Raw genomic sequence first — 22961 nt, forward strand, 5'->3', positions numbered from 1 at the left:
TCATGGTTTCTGTTTTTAATTTTACAAAATAAGATCAGAGATCATTTTGTCTAAACACCTTCAGCTCATCTGTAATCAATGAATGTTCAGTAAACAGATGAGCTGCAGTAATTAATGAGTTAAGTCTGCATTAAATCATCAAACATCAACCGACTGAACGAAGAAACATTTAAAACTTAAACACTGAACCTTAAAACACTTTTCGGCGTTCGTGTGCAGATTAGAGACTAGATATTAAATTCCTCCATTTAAATCAACCAAATAATAAATTTAATCTTTTGATTGATTTTGTGGCTGAAAACAAAAAATCCGACTGCAGATTTAAAAAGTTTAAACATTTATTAACAGTTTTAATGAACATGTTCACTCTCATCTTTAATCTTTAAACAGTCTCATGATAATCAAAGATCAATAGAGTTGATTCTGTCCAGTTCTTTGGTTCTCGAGCAGTAATGACGAGAACATCCAGAGGTCTGATCAATGAGAACATAAAGAACATCTTCATGTTGATATTGATCAGTTCTGAATCAGCTGCTTTTAAATCAAGCATCACATGACCTGCAGTCCCTCGACAGCAGAGAATTGTGGGTAGTGTAGTTCTCAGCGGTTAGTGATGGCCTGCAGGCTGCTCGTCCTCTTCATGATGTTCGGCACAAACAGAAGTCCTGACGCTCGCTCGATCGTTTCTATGGGAACCAGGAAACGCTCCAGAGGAACCCGCTCATCGATTGGCTCGTTTGGTAAGACATACGACCGGAGCTCCACCCCCCTGCCGTCTGTCTGCTCCAGGATCAGCACCTGAGGAGATGCAGGACAGGTGACATCATCACCCTCATCATCACCACCATCACCACCACCGCCGCCGCCATCATCATCACCACCGCCGCCGCCACCACCACCATCATCATCATCACCACCCTCATCATCATCATCATCATCACCACCCTCATCATCACCACCCTCATCATCACCCTCATCACCCTCATCACCCTCATCACCATCATCATCACCACCCTCATCATCATCATCATCATCACCACCCTCATCATCACCCTCATCACCCTCATCACCCTCATCACCATCATCATCACCACCCTCATCATCATCATCATCATCACCACCCTCATCACCCTCATCACCCTCATCACCCTCATCACCATCATCATCACCACGTAGGTGAACTCACCTTGAAGAAGTGTGTCGGCACAGCAACGTGGTGTTGTCCTATCACCTGATATCGAACGTAAAGCTTCCCATCAGCCTCCTGCCTGAAACACACACACCTGATGATGTCATCCTGTACCCCCTCCCACACAGGATCAGAAAACTGAGAAGAAGAAGCAGAGAGGTTACCTGGGCAGGTAGAGCGGTCCGGTGCAGACGTAAACATTCAGATAACGTTTGGTCAGAGAGCGACACTGCTTCTCCAGATTGTTCCAGGTTTTCTGGTTCAGGTGAGGGTTCTCCAGGTGGAACAGAACACAGAACGTCAGAACGGGTCAGGGGGTTATACATACATATATACAGTACATACTGTGTATATATACATACATATACACATTATATATACACATATGTATATATATGTATATATAAATACATATATATATATATGTATATATATACATATATATACATTATATATATGTATATATAAATACATATATATATATGTATATATATACATATATACATTATATATATATATATACATATATATACATACATATATATATATATGTATATATATGTATGTATATATATATATATGTGTATATATGTATATATATGTATACATACATACATACACACACATATATATATATACATACATACACACATATATACATATATATACACATATATACATATATATATACGTATATATATATATACACACACACACACACACACACACACACACACACACACACAGTATAAGAGCTGTAACAGTTTTGAGAGAATGTACTAAATGAGTGTGTGTGTGTGTGTGTGTGTGTGTGTGTGTGTGTATACCTGTGGAGCAACGTTGCTCAGGTAGAACGTGTCCTCCATGGCTTTCTGACTCCACTTGTGATTGGCTGCAGCAGCCAGGTGACCTCTATCGAAGCCACTCCCCCTGTAGTCGGCATTGGTGGCTCTGTGGAACTCGTGCACACTGGAGGGAAAATTAAGATTTTATAAAGTCAGCGTTCCTCTACTTCCTGTCTGACAGCCTGGTTCTACCTGTCTCCCTGTTTATTGCCATCTCACCTGTCGTCCTCTTTAAACTCACAGTACTTTCTGTCCGATGGGCCGGTCAGGGAGGCGGGGTTTAGCCTCTCTATTACCCAGGATGCAGTGCGTGTGCGGGGGTCATACGAGGTGATGTAGGACTCTCTGGTCTTGATGTTGGCCAGTGAGGGGAAGCCATACTTCATCACAACGGCTGACCCACCTGGACTCACCTGGACGAATGGTACAAGTGTGTTGATGAGTTCAGCTCAGTATCTCATAAGCTTCCATACAGTCAGACTTCTGTTTGGGACCAGTGAAGTGGCCACTGGCTAGACGCCGGACAGAACGCAGGTTAAAGACACTTCAGCACTGACATCACTTTTCAGTTGTCACAACGAGACAAACTGGTTCTGATCCAGGCCTGCTCAGTCCATCAAAGCACAATGCATGCTGGATGCTAGATGTCTGACCAGAGACCAGAGTCGCTGTAAACGTGAGTGTAACATGTTACATGTCTCAGCTACATGTTGAGTAATCTTCACTTCTTGTTACAGTTCGTTATATTCTTTAAAAAGTTCTGTGAGCTGAAAATTCAGTTAAATTGAACTTTATGTCTGTGCAGCCCTGCACACACACACACAGAGAGAGAGAGAGAGAGAGAGAGAGAGAGAGAGAGAGAGAGAGAGAGAGAGAGAGAGAGAGAGAGAGAGAGAGAGAGAGAGAGAGAGAGAGAGAGAGAACAACATGGAAATATATTGTTAGTTAGTAATAGTAATAATAGCAATAGTAGTATTCAGTACAATGGTAATATCAGTGAAAATAGTACATACCTCCATGGAATTCATATGAAATGATTATTTAGTATTATAAATGTATAGATAGTTGTAGGTGTTTTAATATTTGTCTCACTGTACAGGTTCATTTTGATTGTTTTTTAATGCGTTCATTTCATATCAGCTGTTGGAATATTCAGTCTCCACTCCTCAACCTTTGAGCTGAAGAGCAGAAACCCTGAATTCATGAAATCTATCAAAGACGTTGATATAATTGTACTGACAGAAACATGGTGTCACAATGATTTGCTCACTCACTGTCCTCCAGGATATAATGAAGTCATGGGGCCCTCTACAAAATTAAAAAACATACGCCAGGGCAGAACATCGGGGGGATCTTGGTGTGGTATAAAGGAGATCTCACCAGTAAAACAGGGAAAATCACACATTTGGTTGAGATTAGATCAAACCCTCGGCATAACTGATAGGATCTATATCTCTGTGTAATTTATATACCCCGAGTAGATTCTCCTTATTTTGAAGAAGACATTTTTGACACTCTCCATTCAGAAATTGCCTCCTTCCAGGCCCAGGGACACGTGCTTCTAACTGGAGATCTGAATGGACGAACAGGAATCGAACCTGATGTCATGGACCCACAGGGCAACAACCATGTATTTGGTCAGGCCCCCCTGTTTACCACACCAACCATCATCCGTCGGGACGACCTCGCCTCTGAAATAAATCAAAGTGGCAGGGAGACAGTGCATCTCTGTCGGGCCTGAGGCCTGTACATAGTTAATGGCAGGTTCAGAGGGGACTCTTTAGGGAGATTCACATACTCCTCAGCTCTTGGGTCTAGTGTAGTAGACTGTGCAATCACTGACATGGACCCCTCCACTATCAGTGCCTTCACTGTCAGACAGCAATCCCCCCTTTGAGACCACAACCAAATAAATGTGTTCTTTAAACTCTCAGATCAAATGAGTGGCACAAAAAGGGAACCCAGCAAGCTGTTTCAATTAAATCCTGCCTACAGATGGGCCCCAGACAGCGGAGACAAACTCATCATGGCCTTGAACTCACCTGATCTGATGAATGACATATCAATATACGACCAAAACCAATATGTCTCTACCAGAGATGGTGTAAACAAGGCCACTGATGATATCAATATGATATTTCATAAGGCAGCTATTAAAGCTGACCTCATCAAACAAAAACAGCCTGTTAAAAGGCACAACGCTGACAAATGGTTTGATCCAGAATGCAGGACCATCAGAAAAGACCTGAGAAATATAACCAATGAAAATCATCACCAACCAAACAACCCAGCTACGCATTAGATACACTGACACTTTAAAGAAATATAAATGAACAATTAGGAACAAAAAACAAAAGTACTGTTATGTGTTGTGTTCTGTCCGAGTGTTTGGACAGATGCTTTGGCAACATTGTTGTTAAAACTTTCATGCCAATAAAGCTCCTTTGAATTGAATTGAGAGAGAGACAGAGAGAGAGAGACTGACCGTGAGCTCGGAAGCCTGGACCGTCGGCACCGGGACCACCGGGACTCTGCTCAGCAGACCGGCTCCCTCCTCCTCCTGCCCGTCTCTGGCACTCAGCAGGCGGCTCACTGACGCTCCAAATCCCGCTCCGATCAACAAGGTCGCTCCGGTCTGTAGCCACCGCTTCATGGTGCCACTGCATCAGCTGGGGTGACGCGCTCTGATGACGTCACGGGACGAGACGTCAGCAGCGTGTCCTTTTATTTATTTTCTTATTTAATCTTTTAAACATGTTTATTAAACAAACTTCAACGCATAAACAGACAGTACAGACATCAACTGTCGTTTATTCATTTTTATATACAAACCGAAGAAGAAAAGAAGGAAACATGACGTGGACACCCTAAATCACCCTCCTGATCACGTGACAGGACTGAGGGCGGGACAACAGGGAATAAAAGGACCAAGGTACGTTTTATCAGTCGGTTTTTCTGGGAATAATTGACACAAGCAGAAACCATAAACAAGCCGTGTACCCTTCGTTCTTTCGTTTTTTCGTTTCAAAACCAAATTAAACAAACGGAAAAACAAGTTTGTTTTTCCGTTTGTTTTCAGAATCAGAATCAGAATCAGAATCAGCTTTATTGGCCAAGTATGTGAAACACAAACAAGGAATTTGACTTGGTTTTTTCTTCGCACACAATGTACATAGACATAGACATGAACATAAACAAACATAACAACATTCAACTAGAAGGAACAAGAACAACAAAGAACAGTGAGTTAAAAGGTGTTCAGAAGTCCGGACTATTATAAATATATAAATATATATTTAAGTATATTTATATTATATTATTTACAGTGTGGATATATGTTGTTCAATTATGTACAGGTAGAAATATATATATATATATATATATATATATATATATATATATATATATACATATAAAGTGCAATTTGGTCTGTGAATGTAAAGACTATGAGTGGATGGTTTTTGGAGTCAGGGGGGTCACTGACACTGGGTGACTGATCAAGTGTTCATCAGTGCGACGGCCTGGGGGAAGAAACTGTTCTTATGTCTGGTTGTTTTGGCGAACAGGGTTCTGTAGCGCCTGCCGGAGGGGAGAAGTTCGAACAGATTGTGTCCAGGGTGTGATGGGTCTGCAGAGATGTTTCCTACCCGTTTCCTGACTCTGGATGAGTATAGGGCCTGGATGGTGGGCAGTTTAGCACCAGTGATTTTTTCTGCAGTCCTTATTGTCCGTGTCAGTCTTTTCCTGTCCTGTTTGGTGGCTGATCCAAACCAGACGGTGATGGAGGTGCAGAGAACAGACTGAACTATTGCTGTGTAGAACTGGATCAGCAGCTCCTGGGGCAGGTTGAACTTCCTGAGCTGACGCAGGAAGTACATCCTCTGCTGGGCCTTTTTGATTATGGAGTCTATGTGGAGAGACCACTTTAGGTCCTGGGAGATGGAAGATCCCAGAAACCTGAAGGTTTCCACAGCAGACACGGAGTTATTGAAGATGGTGATGGGGGGCAGTGTAGGGGGGCTACTCCTGAAGTCCACTGTCATCTCCACAGTTTTGAGCGTTTTCAGCTCCAAATTGTTCTGACCACACCAGAGGGCCAGCTGTTCCACCTCCCATCTGTAAGCAGACTCGTCACCATCCCGGATGAGGCCGATGACCGTTGTGTCGTCTGCAAACTTCAGGAGTTTGACAGATGGGTCTCTCGAGGTGCAGTCATTGGTATACAGGGAGAAGAGCAGTGGGGAGAGCACACATCCCTGGGGGCGCCTGTGCTGATTGACCGGGTGCTGGATGTGATTTTCCCCAACCTCACCTGCTGCCTCCTGTCTGTCAGGAAGGTTGTGATCCACTGACAGGTGGAGGCTGGGACGGTGAGCTGGGTGAGTTTGGAGTGGATGATGTCTGGGATGATGGTGTTGAACGCCGAGCTGAAGTCCACAAACAGGATCCTAGCATATGTCCCTGCGGAGTCAAGGTGTTGCAGGATGTAGTGCAGTCCCATGTTGATTGCATCATCCACTGACCTGTTTGCCCGGTATGCAAACTGCAGGGGGTCCAGCAGGGGGCCTGTGATGTCCTTCAGGTGGCTCAACACCAGTCTCTCAAAGGACTTCATGATGAGGTTTGTTTGATGTTGGAGTGGGTGATGGGTGTGAATGTTGGCTTCTCAAACCTGCAGTAGAAGACATTCAGGTCGTCAGCCAGTTCCCGGTTCACTGCAATGTGGGGGGATGGTCTCCTGTAGCTGGTGATCTCCTGTAGACCTCTCCACACTGACGCAGGCTTGTTAGCTGAGAAACTGTTCTTCAGCTTCTCAGTGTAACACCTCTTTGCCACTTTGATCTCCTTTGTCAGCGTGTTCCTGGTCGTGTTGTACAGGACTCTGTCCCCACTTCTGTAGGCCTCCTCCTTGGCCTGACGAAGCATCCTGAGTTTTTCAGTGAACCAAGGTTTATTGTTGCTGTATGTGCAGAAGGTTTTGGTCGGCACACACGTGTCCTCACAAAAGCTGGTGTAGGATGTCACAGTGTCAGTGAGTTCGTCCAGATCTGTAGCAGCAGCCTCAAAAACACTCCAATCTGTGCAGTCAAAGCAGGCCTGTAGCTCCAGCTTTGACTCTGTGGTCCATCTCTTCACAGTCTTCACTACAGGCTTAGCAGATTTGAATTTCTGCCTGTAATTTGGGAGAAGATGAACCATGCAGTGATCAGAGAGCCCCAAAGCTGCACGGGGGACAGAGCGATACGCGTCCTTTAAAACAGTGTAGCAGTGGTCCAGAGTGTTTTTGTCCCTGGTGGGACATTTAACGTGCTGTCTATATCTTGGCAGTTCATGGCTGAGGTTTGCTCTGTTAAAGTCCCCAAGAACAATGAGCAGAGAGTCTGGATGTTTCCTCTCCATGTCCGTTATCTGGTCAGCCAGGTGTTGTAAGGCCTCAGTAACACAGGCCTGAGGTGGGATGTAAACACCAACCAGAATAAACGAGGAGAACTCGTTTATGTTTATGAAAAGTGACTCCAAGTGGGGGCTGCATGATTTGTTTAACACTGTGACATCTGTACACCAACCTTCGTTAATATAAAAGCAGATTCCACCTCCCCTCCTCTTCCCCGAGAGCTCCGTTACGCGGTCCGCTCGGAGAATATGAAAGTCCGGCAGATGTAATCCGGTGTCCGGGATGTGTTCACTGAGCCAGGTTTCCGTGAAACACAGGGCGGCAGATCTGCAGAAGTCCAAGTTTCTACTGTTAAGAAGCAGCAGTTCATCCATCTTATTGTTCAGGGAGCGGACATTTGCCAGATGTATTGACGGGAGCGCTGTTCGAAATCCCCGCTGTCTGAGCTTAACGAGCGCGCCGGCTCGTTTGCCCCGTCTGCGTCTCCTGAACATCCCATAGAGAGCGGCTGCTCCTCCAACTAAAAGGTCCGAAAATATTCCAGGGTCTGGCGAAAAAGTGTGACCAGTTGAATGATCAGACTTTAAAAGTTCCTCCCGAGTGTATTGGATGAGGGAAGGACAACTTATTACGTGACAAATAAACAAAAACAAACAAAGTACTGCGGAGCGAAGCACCGAGGCAGCCGTCCGTGGCGCCATCTTGATCTTAACCCTAACCCTAACCCTTTGTTTTTTGTGTTGTTCGAAAAAACAGAATAACACGAAACCACATTTTGTGCGTGAAAATTAAGTTTTTGATTTTTATTGTTTTGTTATTTTGACATACTGAAAATTCGGGGAATGCTGGGAGATTTTTGCGGAGTCAGAGGCGCAGGAAGTGAGCCGGAACGTTGAAATCGCAGACTCTCCAAGTAGAATGGCTGCACTTCAGCCTTATGCAGATCTGATCTGCGAACTTTTTGAGAGTGGGAAGACACTCGGAGATCAGAGGTGTCCCGCAGCGCGAAGGTGCCTCGCAATGGTGGGGGTGGGGGGGTGGCAGTTGTTCTACCTGGCGATGACGTAGCGTACACACCACAGACCCGTTATTACCGGACTGGACAGCGGCCGAGAGATTTATTGGGTTAGGCTACCCTATTATATCCAATACAATCATGATCTAGTCTGTCCTGAACCTCCAAAATAAAGTGTGAGAAATGTCTGCGTGGTGTAGGCTACACCTGCTTACAGTGCAGCTGACAGATGTGCAGCCATATATATTTTCCTCATCGCTACCTGAGCCACCATCTGATCCTTCCTCCCTCACGTCCTGAGGAGTCTCCTGGACATATTCTGTATTCTGTGATTTCCCTCTTTTCATTTCTAACCGTTCAGTTTTTGCAGGTAAACGCCCGGTGTCTCCTTCTTTCTCTCTTTCTCTCGCTCGCTCGCACACACGCGCGCGATCGCGCCCGATTCACATACCGGTAGGCCTATACAGGTAAAAATAAATGTGACAGTATGAAAACATTAGCCTACATATTGTTGTGAATATTTTTCTCTGACAATAGATTAATTATTATAGTAATAGGTTCCAATAACAAATGCTTTTATTTTGAAATAGACATGTGTTGTGTTGTCTTCCGTTAGTGTAGCAGACGGTAAGTGCTACAAAGGATCTTCTGGTTGCTAGGTAACGAATCGGACCTTTCCTCCTCGTCTTGTTTATTTCGCCTCTCTTGTTTTCCTCCTTGTAACTGTTCAGTATTACGTGTTTTAATCAGTAACGATCGGCATTCAGCCCTCAGGCTGAGCCGGCGACTCCCCCGGAAAAAGACAAAGCTTGCCATGACGCTCTATCTCCAGACCACGTTCCCGCTCACTTCCTGCGCCTCTGACTCCGCAAAAATCTGCCAGCATTCCCCGAATTTTCAGAATATCAAAATAACAAAACATTAAAAATCCAAAACTTAATTTTCACGTTATTCTGTTTTTGTTTTAAAACAGAATAACAGGCACAAAATGTGGTTTTGTGTTATTCTGTTTTTCCTGTTTTTTCGTTCTGGGTTTAAAAGAGAAAAACAGAAAAACAAACTTGTTTTTCCGTTTTTTTAATTTGGTTTTGAAACGAAAAAACGAAAGAACGAAGGGTACACGGATTTCTGTCCACTGTCACAGGGTGATAAGACAGAAATTTACAACCTGGTTCGTGTTAGTATCTGTTTGTTAGCATTGATTTCCACAAGATCTTTTTATGGAGATGTTTGTGTCTTAGTGACGCCCTCAGCCTCTGGAAAGGTCAGCAATGGTCTGGTTCCAGGTGAGGAACCAGACAAATAGCGGTTCTTGACTTCTTTGCAGAGAAAATTGCAGCAGGATTATGAACACATGGGCTTGGATCTGGGTAGCCAACACCTTGTATATATTTCATGATCTTTACTTGCTTATCACATTTTAATTGTGAGTGAGGTATTTGTGAGCTTCAGTGGCTCCTGGTAGGGTCACCAAAGAAACCCTGGTCTCAGGTGAAGTATAAGACAAACAATTGTTTCCTGACTTTAGTTCAAGATGATCAGAAAGAATCTTGACAGGATGTAGGACATTGAGACAAACTCCAAGATCCAGGACCTGGAGTGGAGTTGGTTTAGTTTACCTGGATCCCTAATGGCTGTCACAGTTGCTAATCTTCCTGGGTCCCATCTGGTAGCATGTGAGGCTCTGGACATAACCGGGCATGACCCGACTATGTGATGGTCTTACCGTTTGTCAAGTGAAGTGTGGGGTCAGGGCAAAGGGCAGAGTGAGGACAGTTCTTGTTTGGAATCTAACACTCATTGAATGTTTTGATGGGAAAATGCATACCTCTACCAAGGCCCAACCGTCCCCTTTAATTCAATCAAGCCTAATCCAATATCAAATAAAACATATTTAAATCTGCGAAAGCTGGATTTTTTATTTGGATCCACATCAAACTGTACTCACTCATAGATACCAGCCACCTTAATACACCTGATTTTTTTCATTAAGAGCCATGTGTTATTCCCTGAGAAATTACAAAAATGTGGAAAAACCAATCTATCTCACAATGTTAAAGAAAGATAGAAAAAGGTTCTGAATCTGTCCTTTTATCTGGATCCACAGAAAAGTAAATGAGGTCTATTCTGGAACGAGACACATCCTCCATCCAAGTTTTGGTGGAAATCTGTTCAGTAGTTTTTGTGTAATCCTGCTGACAAACCAACCAACCGACAGTCATGGGCAGAACAACCTCCTTGGCTAAAGTAGTAAAAACCTGATGTTTGTTGGTGATGTTTAACAGAACTAAGGAGGGCGGTGCTGTGAAGCTTTGGGATCAGGAGATGAAACGCTGCAGAGCGTTTCAGCTGGAGACCGGCCAGCTGGTGGAGAACGTCCGATCCGTCTGCAGAGGGAAGGTATGCAACTCTTCCGGCCTGATCAGAAAGTCCAAACTTCTTTCCTACAAGTTGTTTTCTTTATGCAGAAAGTGTTTTGCGTGTTGCTGATGTGTTCTGGGCACCTTGCATTTTTGCAGGAGCACTGAACACCTCAAGTAAAAAAAAAGATTTAGTGAAATCAACTTCAAATAGCACATTATCACCTCCTGTTAAAAAGATAATGTTATTTTGATGATGACACCCAGTCGCACCTGTGTCCAAATATTTGCGGAACAGTGATGGAACTTGATGAAACATAAAGATGGATAGATACTGACTAACGGAAAAATAACTTCTTCAGTTGAAGTTAAGATGATCTTGATTCTTGTCGATGGATCAATAACCCGAAAGTTGACAATATCTTTCATCCCTGATGATCCAGGGTAAAATCCTGGTGGGAACCAAAGATGGAGAGATCATAGAGGTTGGAGAAAAGAACGCGGCCTCCAACACCATGATCAATGGATACACTCAGGGAGGGATCTGGGGTTTGGCGACTCATCCTTTTAAAGATGTCTTCATCTCCGCCAGCGATGACGGGACCATCCGAATATGGGACCTGGCTGATAAGGTACCACTCTGAAGTCTGAGGTTGGAGGCTGGGATTGAAGATTTCTTGGCATTTACCTTTTCAACGGTCGACTCACATGTTCTGCTGTCCTGTTTTATGTGTTAGAAACTTCTGAACAAGGTGAGCTTGGGTCATCCTGCCAAATGCACCTCTTACAGTCCCAATGGAGAGATGGTTTCGATCGGCATGGAGAACGGAGAGTTCATTATCCTGATGGTCAACTCCCTCACCGTCTGGGGCAAGAAACGAGACCGCAGCGTTGCCATCCAGGACATTCGGTAGGACTCATCCTTATACAGATATCAGGACATACAGTAAGACCTCATCTTTAAACAGATATCAGGACATACAGTAAGACCTCATCCATAAACCGATATCAGGACATACAGTAAGACCTCATCCTTAAACTGATATCAGGACATACAGTAAGACCTCATCCTTGAACCGATATCAGGACATATGATAGGACCTCATCCTTAAACAGATATCAGGACATACGGTAGGACTTTGTTAGGGTGTTCTTTTATCATTTACACATTTTGGATTGTTTTCTTGTGGTTCAGGTTCAGTCCAGACAACCGGTTCTTGGCAGTGGGTTCAGTTGAAAGTGCTGTTGATTTCTACGACCTTTCTCTGGGACCATCCCTGAACAGGATTGGCTACTGTAAGGACATCCCTGGCTTCGTCATCCAGATTGACTTCTCTGCTGACAGCAAACACATCCAGGTAATAAAGACTAAAAACCTGGAATCCTTTAGGATTATGACACAGTGTACTGAGTCAGTTTTGTCCGGTCTGATGGAGCAGCTGATGTTTCCACAGTTGAGTTCAGTGGAAATCTTTTGTGGGAGCATCGTATGTCAGACAGATGATTTAACCCTAAAATCTCTTTCTTTTCCATCCCAGGTGTCCACCAGCACCTACACCAGGCAGGTGTAGGTTAACATACTGTATAATGTGGGAAACATACAGTGGATCGTAGATTATACAGTATGTTCTACCTTTAGTACTTCCCATACTTGAGGGCTTAAGGAACCAGTGAAGATCTTAACTGTGGGACCTTTGTTTCCAGCATCCTGGGCGACGAGGTTCTCGGCGTTTGGCCTCGTAACGCTGAGAAAGCAGACGTTAACTGTGCTTGTGTTTCCCACGCCGGCCTCAACCTGGTGACCGGAGATGACTTCTGCCTCATCAAGCTCTTTGATTTCCCGTGCTCTGAAAAATTTGTACGTGATCATCTTTTACGATTAATTCCCAAAGCCTTCAGAAGATCTGAAACAGATCATCTCCGTGCTCTTCCTCATCTCTTTGTACTTCCTGTTGATGTTTTCACAGGCAAAACACAAGCGGTACTTCGGTCACTCTGCTCACGTGACAAACATTCGCTTCTCCTGTGATGATAAGTACGTCATCAGCGCCGGCGGCAGTGACTGCAGGTGAGATTACATTAGACCCCATTCAGAGAAAACACTGACAGACATTTATTCTTCTTCTTCTGCATCAACTGTCTGCTCACTAAAATAACACATCTTCTGTATCTTTTCTAATGGGAGACTTCACAGCTTCTGCCTGCTTCAGTGGTTAACACGAAGTCTTTGTGCAGGAAACAAAGAGCGACCTTTATTACTTATTACTAAAAAAACTGGGTGTCAAACCAAGACAAAAAATGATAAAGGACATATTGACCATAAGTAATTAATCATAATAAACACAGGAAACCAAACAACACACTGCAAGATAAGGTGTGTGTGTGTGTGTGTCCAAAGCCATGTTTCAGATGTATTTCGTACCGTTTTATTTTATTGTTTGTGTTTTTATTTGTCCATCTGATAGTTGTTCAGTCCCACATCTGGAGACCTGTAACCATCAGTCTGATAACATCCTGACTAGGGTTGGGTATCGTTTGAATTTGAACGATTCCGGTTCCGATTCCAGTTCCTTGTTTCGATTCCGGTTCCTAACGATTCTCGATTCCGATTCTTTTAAGAGGCAGGGTCAGAGCTAGCTGACCAAATGTCTTTCTGAATGAAATAGTCTGACCTTCTCCATCAATTTTAATTCTATGAACTTTTTACTTTTTATGAACTTTACTATGAATTTCTCACAGGGCTGTTTTCAACTAGAATATAAATATCAAATCTATGAACTTGAATATAAATATTATAAATTATAAATAAATTTTCGCAGGGGTACACTTTCCTCAAGAGAGCTTTATTTTTGAAAACCTCATGAAAACACATTTACACATGAGTGTATGATGCTGCAGGTACTTAAACATGTTACCGTGCTCCCACTGATGGGCTAACCTGGTGCAGAAAAGCAAATAAACAATAAGGAACAACTTGTAAAACCCAGTCCAGATTAGCAGCAGGTACAGTATAAAATCAGAAACAGTTCTTGTTTAGGAAAATGATCATATAGTACTACTAAGATCAGACATATAAAGTCATTACTTGTCAATGCACAACGGTTAAATAAAGTGAACTTTGTGTGTCTTACGTAGAAGTTCTTGCTTCTCTTGAAGAACCACCTTCGCCATCAAGCACCTCTTCATCCACACAACAATGGTTCGGACCTTGGCCACCCACTGACTCACTGAATTTAGGGAGACTTTGTGCTGCTAGATTAAGTGTGTGGGCAAAACAGAAAAGTTTCACAAATTGCAGGCGCTTAATAGCCACATCCATTTTGGCAGCATTATCTACAGTGATTGCTACAATTTTATCAGATATGCCAAACTCTGACAGAACATCACTGATTTCCTCTGCAACAACACAACCAGTCTGTGCTTTGTACACAGCCTTTGTTTTTAGCACTTTTTGCTGCATTTTGCCCTCTACAATGTAGTGTGCTGTGATGGTGAGGTAGTGGTCCTGTGTGATGCTACTCCAGCCATCACATGTGAGTGCAACAGAGCTGACTTCACTGAGCTCTGTAATAATGTTAGACTTCTCAACCTTGTACCACAATGGGATTAATGTGTTTGACAGGTAGTCCCTGGAAGGTGGTGTGTATTTGGGGTTTAGAGTTTTCACCATGTCCCTGCAAACATAAACAAACATGTAATGTTGCTGTTACTGTTTAGCTCAGTATTAATTAGCTTAGCTCTATCGTTATTGCTTAACTAACCTAAATGTTGGTGATTCCACCTCTGAAAAGGGATGCAGCCTTTTCACGATGTGTGCAGTGACCTTTCTGTGGCACTCTTCCACTTGTTGCACCGACATCTTCCCCTTTGCCGCTACGGTGAACGGAGTAGGCTCAGCACATCGTGGAGTCTTGGAGTCACCAGCCTGGCTAGCAATCTCAGGTCGTAAATTGTCTATTAAAAAATACGTGGGCTAATTTGTTAGCTGCCTCAATGTTGGCGCAAGACATATTATTTATTGTATATGTATTGTTTTACTTACCGGAGTCGGACTGCAGTGCAGTCACTGCGGTGCCAGGCTGGGGGTCGGAGCCGGAGCCGGAGTCGTGTCACTGTCGCGTCAACGCACGTGTCACTGTCGCGTCAACGCACGTGTCACTGTCGCGTCAACGCACGTGTCACTGTCGTGTCACTGTCGCGTCAACGCACATGTCACTGTCGTGTCACTGTCGCGTCAACGCACGTGTCACTGTCGCGTCAACGCACGTGTCACTGTCGTGTCACTGTCGTGTCACTGTCGCGTCAACGCACGTGTCACTGTCGCGTCAACTAAAGTGTCATTGTTGTGTCACTATCGCGTCAATGCACGTGTCACTGTCGTGTCACTGTCCTGTCAACGCACGTGTCACCGTCGCGTCAACTCACCTGTCACTGTCGTGTCAACTCACGTGTCACCGTCGCGTCAACGCACCTGTCACCGTCGCGCCAACACACGTGTCACCGTCGCGTCACTGTCGCATTACTGTCGCATCAACGCACGTGTCGCTGTCGTGTCAATGCACGTGTCACTGTCGTGTCACTGTCCTGTCAACGCACGTGTCACTGTCGTGTCAACTCACCTGTCACTGTCGTGTCAACTCACGTGTCACCGTCGCGTCAACGCACCTGTCACCGTTGCGCCAACACACGTGTCACTGTCGTGTCACTGTCGCATCAATGCACGTGTCACTGTCGCGTCACTGTCGCATCACTGTCGCATCAACGCACGTGTCACTGTCGCGTCACTGTGGCATCAACGCACGTGTCACTGTCATGTCACTGTTGCATCAACGCACGTGTCACTGTCGTGTCAACGAACGTGTCACTGTCATGTCAACTCACGTGTCACCATCACGTCAACGCACCTGTCACCGTCGCGCCAACACACGTGTCACTGTCGTATCACTATCGCGTCAATGCATGTGTCACTGTCATGTCACTGTCGCGTCAACGCACGTGACATGACGTCAACGCACGTGTCACCGTTGCGTCAACGCACGTGTCACCGTTGCGTCAACGCACGTGTCACTGTCACGTCAACGCACGTGTCACCGTTGCGTCAACGCACGTGTCAACGCACGTGTCACTGTCGTGTCACTATCGCGTCAATGCATGTGTCACTGTCATGTCACTGTCGCGTCAACGCACGTGTCACTGTCGTGTCACTGTCGCGTCAACGAACGTGTCACTGTCGCGTCACTGTCGCGTCAACGAACGTGTCACTGTCGTGTCACTGTCGTGTCACTGTCGTGTCACTGTCGCGTCAACGCACGTGTCACTGTCGCGTCAACGAACGTGTCAACGCACGTGTCACCGTCGCGTCAACGCACCTGTCACCGTCGCGCCAACACACGTGTCACTGCCGCGTCACTGTCGCATTACTGTCGCATCAACGCACGTGTCGCTGTCGTGTCAATGCACGTGTCACTGTCGTGTCACTGTCCTGTCAACGCACGTGTCACTGTCGTGTCAACTCACCTGTCACTGTCGTGTCAACTCACGTGTCACCGTCGCGTCAACGCACCTGTCACCGTTGCGCCAACACACGTGTCACTGTCGTGTCACTGTCGCATCAATGCACGTGTCACTGTCGTGTCACTGTCGCATCACTGTCGCATCAACGCACGTGTCACTGTCGCGTCACTGTGGCATCAACGCACGTGTCACTGTCATGTCACTGTTGCATCAACGCACGTGTCACTGTCGTGTCAACGAACGTGTCACTGTCATGTCAACTCACGTGTCACCATCGCGTCAACGCACCTGTCACCGTCGCGCCAACACGCGTGTCACTGTCGTATCACTATCGCGTCAATGCATGTGTCACTGTCATGTCACTGTCGCGTCAACGCACGTGTCACTGTCGTGTCACTGTCGCGTCAACGAACGTGTCACTGTCGCGTCACTGTCGCGTCAACGAACGTGGAGCTTAAAGTCTCTCTGGTCCTATGTTTGACCTCTGACCCCTGACCCTCTCAGACCTGCAGCAGACCCGTCCAGCCTGGCGCCGCGCCCCCCAGTGGTCACCATCATGGGTCACGTGGATCATGGGAAAACCACCCTGCTGGACAGTCTGAGGAAGAGTCAGATCGTCTCCATGGAAGCCGGAGGGATCACGCAACACATCGGAACTTTTCTCAGTAACAACACACCTGCTGGTTTAAAATACTGACCAGAGGGAAATAAAATCTAGTTTCAGAGCATATATCCACTGATATTAAATTGAAAAAAATCTAAACTACGAAACTCTTTTTAGGATTACTTAAGATGAATTATACATACATATGCTGGCGTCTTAAATAGGTGACGATTCAAATAGCTGGCTAATACGGTAAATTGGTGTATTTTGAGAGAAGCAGTTTTACAAACAGACCATATACCCGCCCCTACGGAGCGCTCAAAAAAAGTGCGAAGGAACGCACCCAAGGCGGCATCCGTCATTTGATTGGTCCACACTCTAGCTGTCTCCCTATTGGCTGGTGAAACACAATATTTTGAGCGCAGGGAGGGACAGCCTTGAGTCTGAGCAGACTCCTCAACCGAAGAGGAGCTGCTTGTTCTGAGTGCGTGCACATTAGATCTGAGCGAGCAGACTTTAGATCTGAGCGCGCACATTAGATCTGAGCGAGCAGACTTTAGATCTGAGCGCGCACATTAGATCTGAGCGAGCAGACTTTAGATCTGAGCGAGCAGACTTTAGATCTGAGCGAGCAGACTTTAGATCTGAGCGCGCAGACTTTAGATCTGAGCGAGCACAGGACATATTTGAATGCGAGCGAAATTTTTGTGTGCAAGAAGAAGATGTGTGAGCACAAGCATGTGATTTTTGAGTTCAAGCACACATTTTGAAAGAAAGCAGCAAACATCTCAGTGCGAGCACAAAATGTGAGCGTGAGGAGAATAAATCTGAGCATGAGAAGGAGCTGTGTCACTGAAAAGGGATGAAATCATGCTCTCAAACTGAAAATCTACGCTCTTGAATAAAGATAGGATAATTCTTCCATATGTCAGCTGCTGCGTGGAGCTGGAACGGATGAGGTCAGGGTGATGACGTCATGTTGTTTCTGTTGTCAGGGCGACAACCTGATGGCTCTGGCCGAGGCCACGGTGACATTGGCGGAGGTTTTGGAGCTGAAGGCGGAGCCCAGCGGCCTCATGGAGGGAATCATCATTGAGAGTCACACCGACAAAGGCAAAGGGTGAGTCTTCATCAGTGGACGGATCGGTGGAGGCCATCTTGAACATCCTGGACGGTTATGATGCTCAGCAGCAGTGTCAGATGGAGGTTGTTCACTTCGGCATTGGAGACGTTTCAGAAAACGACGTCAAGATGGCCCAGATGTTCACAGGTGACGACAGTGGGGTCACACAGAGGTCACAGCAGGGTCACAGAGAGGTCAGAGGTCACAGCATGGTCACACAGAGGTCACAGCAGGGTCACACGGAGGTCACAGGTCACACAGATCAGAGGTCACAGGTCACACAGAGGTCACAGGTCACACAGAGGTCACAGCAGGGTCCGAGGTCACAGCAGGGTCACACAGAGGTCACAGAGGTCAGAGGTCACAGGCAGCTCTGAGATGTTCCAGATGTTTCTTTATTTGGCGTTTTATTTGGAGGAGCAGCTCCTTCATTTCATGTGAGACAGTCTCTCTCTCTCTCAGTTCAATTCAAAGGAGCTTTATTGGCATGAAAGTTTAACAACAATGTTGCCAAAGCATCAAAACACAACTCGTCCAAACACTCGGACAGAACACAACAAATAACAACACAAACACAACACCAAGATTGATTTACATTAATTATATATACAGTATATACAGTGTGTGTATGTGTGCGTGTGCGTGTGCGTGTGTGTGTGTGTGTGTCTCAGGTGTGCATGGTGACACATATTGGGCAGCAGGTTGCCCTGTCTCCTTCTCCCAGGAGGATTTTAATGTTGAGAGGTGGTTCAGCTCTTTGAACTCTGAGATTACAGAGTTGAACTTGTTAAAATAAATGTTCCTGCTTTCGTTGAATGCTTTACATTGTAGGAGAAAGTGCATCTCTGTCTCAGCCTCACCTGTCCAGCAGTGACCACATGTTGTGTTGTCTTTTGGTTGCCGTGATTGTTTGTGTCTTCCTGTTTGGATGGTCAGTTTGTGGTCACTGAGCCTGTACTTGGTGAGCATCTGTCTCTGCTTCCTATCTCTGACAGCAGAGAGATGTTCTGCTCTTCATCGTCTCTTTTTAGGGCGAAATAACGTTCTGATCCACTTTGGCTTTTAGTTTCTTCTTTCCAATGTTCCAGGCAGGTTTCTTTACATTGTGTTATAATGTGCTTTCCTCTGATTGGTGTTTGGAGAGCAGTGTTGTTGTGAGGCTGGTCAGACTGTCTGAGAGGGGGCAGTCAGCCTCAGTACCAGCTGACATAGGGGACTCTTTTCTGGGCTCAGCTCTTGAGTCTGGAGGCTTTGGAGTGGAGGGCGTCTCTGGCTGGATTTCAGCTGGTTAAAAGTTGAGCGTTCTCTGTTGGATGTTAATTATCAGTGGGTATCTGCCTCATTCTGCTCTACATGCATTTGTTGGTGTGTGTCTGTGTGTGTGTAAAATGTGTCTGCTGAACTCTGCATGTAAAGACTCTGCTGGATGTTTGTCCCAGCGGGTTCAGCTCTGATGACTGAGTGGACCCAGACTTCACTACCGTACAGCGCAATGGGCTGGATGACACTATCAAATATTTGTGTATCTTTATATTTTATTTCTATCTCTCGCTCTCTCTCTCTCTCTCGCCCAGGTGAAGCGACGGTTCTCGCCATGTTTGACGTCTCTGTGGGGAAGAAGAAGGTTCCTGTCGCCGGCTGTCGGATTCAGAAAGGTCAGCTGGACCGTCGACTCAAGTTCCGACTGATCCGAGGCCGAGACATCGTCTGGGAAGGTGAGTCAGACCCGGTCTGTTGGGACGACGGGTACACTTAGATCACCTGACGTTCCAGTTCAAACGGCATGTGCTTCTATTTTTCTGTCTTTATCTATAGCTTTTATTATATTAAGGACCTGTTAGTGATGGTATTTTACACTATCAGGTGGAATATGCCTTTAAAGAACATGCCACTCCTGGCATTTGGTGCTGCTTCCATTGATGGAAGTAACTAATGAACTACTGAAATTACTTTAAATTAAGTAATTTTTTTGAGTACTTGTACTTTTATGAGTATTTTAAGTATTACGCCTATATATTACACCATGTAGGCTAATCTAGTGCAATACAATTACAATTTGAAATAATATCAACACATCTGCACTTTTAAAGCCAGCAGCTATCCGATCACAAAAGGGCCAATGAAAACCCTGACATACAGACTAACAACAAAAACAAAAAAACAAACTAACTCTGCAGCAGGTTTGGAGACATGAACGTTCAATAATTCATTAAACATGAATCGATAAGTAACTAACACTCTGAGTGGCATTTGAGAAAAATACTTTGTACTTTTACTGAAGTAGTATTTTAATACCAGTAGGTTCACTTGTATTTGAGTAATATTTCAGTAATGTAACTGAGTACAGGGTTTCAGTACTCCTCCACCACTGCTGGTTACTGACATAATAGCTCCTGGCAGCATATGCCAAGAGTGGCATGTTTTTTAAAGGCATATTCCACCTGATAAATGTAAAACAGCTTCAAGTCTCCAGCTACTTCAGTTGTTCAGCAGAATGCTGACTGAATCTTCCTTTTTGGGTCAACTGTTCCTTTAATGTCCCCTGCAGGTTCTCTGGTGGCGCTGAAGCACCACAAAGATGACGTTCAGGTGGTGAAGGTCGGGATGGAGTGCGGTTTGTCAGCTGACAGCGACGTCGCCTTCAAACCCGGTGATGTCATCGTCTGCTACGAGGAGGTGGACACTCCTCAGGTCACTTCCTGGGACCCCGGCTTCTGAAAATGACTTAATTTTGCATCATCCTCTGATCGGAGGCTCGAGGAGGAAACAGGAAGTTTAACAGACTGCTGACATACAGACTTCCTGTTCACAGTGGATGTAAATGAAGTATCATTTAATTTGATCAATGAATCATCAGGACATCACGTGACATTATGTCCTGTTGTGTTGTCTCAGTCTGATCTGACAGATGAGTGAACAGAAGTCAGTGGCCACTTTATGACGAACACCTGCACAGTGTGATGTGTTCACACTGAGGTCATACTTCTGTTGAGAGCTGTTTCTGATGTTCTGATCACCTCAGCTCTGTCAATACTCAACACAACCAGCTGTGAAGGACTTTATAACAGATCTGTTGTACCTAACAAAGAGGCCGCAGCTTCACTTATACACTTCATTCATGTTGATACAGCATCACATCACTCAGTGGAAGGACTCACTGGTGATGTTTCATGAAACAGAAAATACCTACATTCCCTGAATGTTACTGTGAAATGATGAACAGCTGTCATTTGTTTCAGACATTTTAATAAAAACATTTAGTTTGAATTTTGAGTTTCATTTCACATGAAAAAAAGTGCAGAACCCACTTCACATGGGGTGCACGACATGTTGATGGAATACAAGCAGCAGAGCACTTCAAGGAGCGGTAGTGGCACACCATTAGTTACTTGCGATCTCAACACTACTGTAAAACGAGTCTAAACTTCTTTCATATTAGTTTCAAAAGGGGCAGAACCTTACTTTTTGGGTCAAATATTCTTTAAACCTTCCTGAAACAGAAAATACCTACAGTCCCTGAATGTTACTGAGAAATGATAAACAATTGTCGTTTGTTTCAGTCATTTTGATAAAAACATAATTTAGTGGCATATGCCACTTGTTTAGTGGCATATGCCACTAAATTATGTTTACTGAGTCACCGTTGGCACACCACCAGTCACCTTAGATCTCAGCACTGCTGTAAAAAGGGTCTAAATAAAGTTCTTTCATATCAGTTTGGGATCGTGGGGCAGAATCTTCCTTTTTGGGTCAAATATTCTTTTTATCTTCCTGAAACAGAAAATGCCTACAGTCCCTGAACGTTACTGAGAAATAATGAACAACTGTTGTTTGTTTCAGTCATTTTGATAAAAACATAATTTAGTGGCATATGCCACTAAACAAGTGGCATATGCCACTGAGTCACCGTTGGCACACCACCAGTCACCTTAGATCTCAGCACTGCTGTAAAAAGGGTCTAAACAAAGTTCTTTCATATCAGTTTGGGATCTCGGGGCAGAATCATCCTTTTTCGGGTCAAATATTCTTTTAATCGTCCTGAAACATGAAACTGATAATACCTACAATCCCTAAATGTTATTAAGAAATGATGAACAACTGTCGTTTGTTTCAGTCATTTTAATAAAAAATTCAGTTAGTGGCATATGCCACTCAGCCAAAAATGGCATATGCCACTCAGCCACTAATCGTACATTCCAGTGATCCACTAGTGGAACGACATCAGTCACTTTAGATCTCAGTGCTGCTGTAAAAAGAGTCTAAATAAAGTTCTTTCTTATCAGTTTGGGATCTCGGGGCAGAATCTTCCTTTTTGGGTCAAATATTCTTTTTATCTTCCTGAAACAGAAAATGCCTTCAGTCACTGGGCGTTACTGAGTAATAATGAACAACTGTTGTTTGTTTCAATCATTTTAATAAAAACATAATTCAGTGGCATATGCCACTAAACAAGTGGCATATGCCACTGAGTCACCGTTGGCACACCACCAGTCACCTTAGATCTCAGCACTGCTGTAAAAAGAGTCTGAATAAAGTTCTTTCATATCAGTTTGGGATCTCGGGGCAAATCTTTGGGTCAAATATTCTTTTAATCCTCCTGAAACAGAAAATGCCTGCAGTCCCTGAATGTTATTGAGAAATGATAAACAATTGTCATTTGTTTCAATCATTTTGATAAAAACATAATTTAGTGGCATATGCCACTAAACAAGTGGCATATGCCACTGAGTCACCGTTGGCACACCACCAGTCACCTTAGATCTCAGCACTGCTGTAAAAAGAGTCTAAATAAAGTTCTTTCATATCAGTTTGGGATCTCGGGGCAGAATCTTCCTTTTTGGGTCAAATATTCTTTTTATCTTCCTGAAACAGAAAATGCCTAATGAACAACTGCTGTTTGTTTCAATCATTTTAAT

General features: G+C 44.5%; 3 protein-coding genes and 1 long non-coding RNA gene across 4 annotated transcripts; 2 read left to right on the forward strand and 2 right to left on the reverse strand.

Moving 5' to 3' along the window:
* Window positions 1–320: 320 nt before the first annotated feature.
* On the reverse strand, window positions 321–4731 carry endog (endonuclease G). The gene is made up of 6 exons (XM_073466835.1): window positions 4520–4731; window positions 2254–2447; window positions 2017–2158; window positions 1354–1463; window positions 1187–1268; window positions 321–798 (listed from the first exon to the last, which is right to left on the reverse strand). The coding sequence occupies exons 1-6, from the start codon at window positions 4685–4687 to the stop codon at window positions 601–603; spliced, it is 894 nt and encodes a 297-aa protein (XP_073322936.1). The 5' UTR covers window positions 4688–4731; the 3' UTR covers window positions 321–600.
* Window positions 2462–14900, forward strand: LOC140996434 (echinoderm microtubule-associated protein-like 6). Its single transcript, XM_073466845.1, has 9 exons — window positions 2462–2710; window positions 10730–10844; window positions 11248–11436; window positions 11542–11714; window positions 12000–12162; window positions 12343–12426; window positions 12509–12662; window positions 12772–12872; window positions 14596–14900. Exons 2-6 carry the CDS (start codon window positions 10770–10772, stop codon window positions 12373–12375), a joined length of 633 nt encoding a protein of 210 aa, XP_073322946.1. The 5' UTR covers window positions 2462–2710; window positions 10730–10769; the 3' UTR covers window positions 12376–12426; window positions 12509–12662; window positions 12772–12872; window positions 14596–14900.
* LOC140996440 (uncharacterized) lies at window positions 13627–14648 on the reverse strand. The gene is made up of 2 exons (XR_012178805.1): window positions 14566–14648; window positions 13627–14478 (listed from the first exon to the last, which is right to left on the reverse strand). It is a non-coding gene; the product is annotated as an uncharacterized lncRNA (long non-coding RNA).
* A 1055-nt stretch (window positions 14901–15955) lies between the features above and the next one.
* Window positions 15956–21312, forward strand: LOC140995743 (translation initiation factor IF-2, mitochondrial-like). The gene is given in 6 exon segments (XM_073465820.1): window positions 15956–16482; window positions 16823–16997; window positions 17834–18044; window positions 18046–18398; window positions 19469–19760; window positions 20594–21312. Coding segments are annotated over 6 exon segments (1728 nt in total). The 3' UTR covers window positions 20764–21312.
* Window positions 21313–22961: the final 1649 nt, after the last annotated feature.

The sequence above is a fragment of the Pagrus major genome, chromosome 5 (genome assembly GCF_040436345.1).
Source record: "Pagrus major chromosome 5, Pma_NU_1.0".
Classification (NCBI taxonomy): Eukaryota; Metazoa; Chordata; class Actinopteri; order Spariformes; family Sparidae; genus Pagrus; species Pagrus major.

Excerpts from the sequence above, each read along its gene's own strand:
- endog (XM_073466835.1), bottom strand. The coding sequence starts at position 4,687 with ATGAAGCGGTGGCTACAGACCGGAGCGACCTTGTTGATCGGAGCGGGA. Across the intron at positions 1,464-2,016 it reads TGAGCAACGTTGCTCCACAG|AACCCTCACCTGAACCAGAA; the intron begins GTATACACACAC and ends TTCCACCTGGAG. Across the intron at positions 1,269-1,353 it reads GGACCGCTCTACCTGCCCAG|GCAGGAGGCTGATGGGAAGC; the intron begins GTAACCTCTCTG and ends TGTGTGTTTCAG.
- LOC140996434 (XM_073466845.1), top strand. The coding sequence starts at position 10,770 with ATGAAACGCTGCAGAGCGTTTCAGCTGGAGACCGGCCAGCTGGTGGAG. Across the intron at positions 11,437-11,541 it reads TATGGGACCTGGCTGATAAG|AAACTTCTGAACAAGGTGAG; the intron begins GTACCACTCTGA and ends TTTATGTGTTAG. Across the intron at positions 12,163-12,342 it reads CTGACAGCAAACACATCCAG|GTGTCCACCAGCACCTACAC; the intron begins GTAATAAAGACT and ends TTTCCATCCCAG.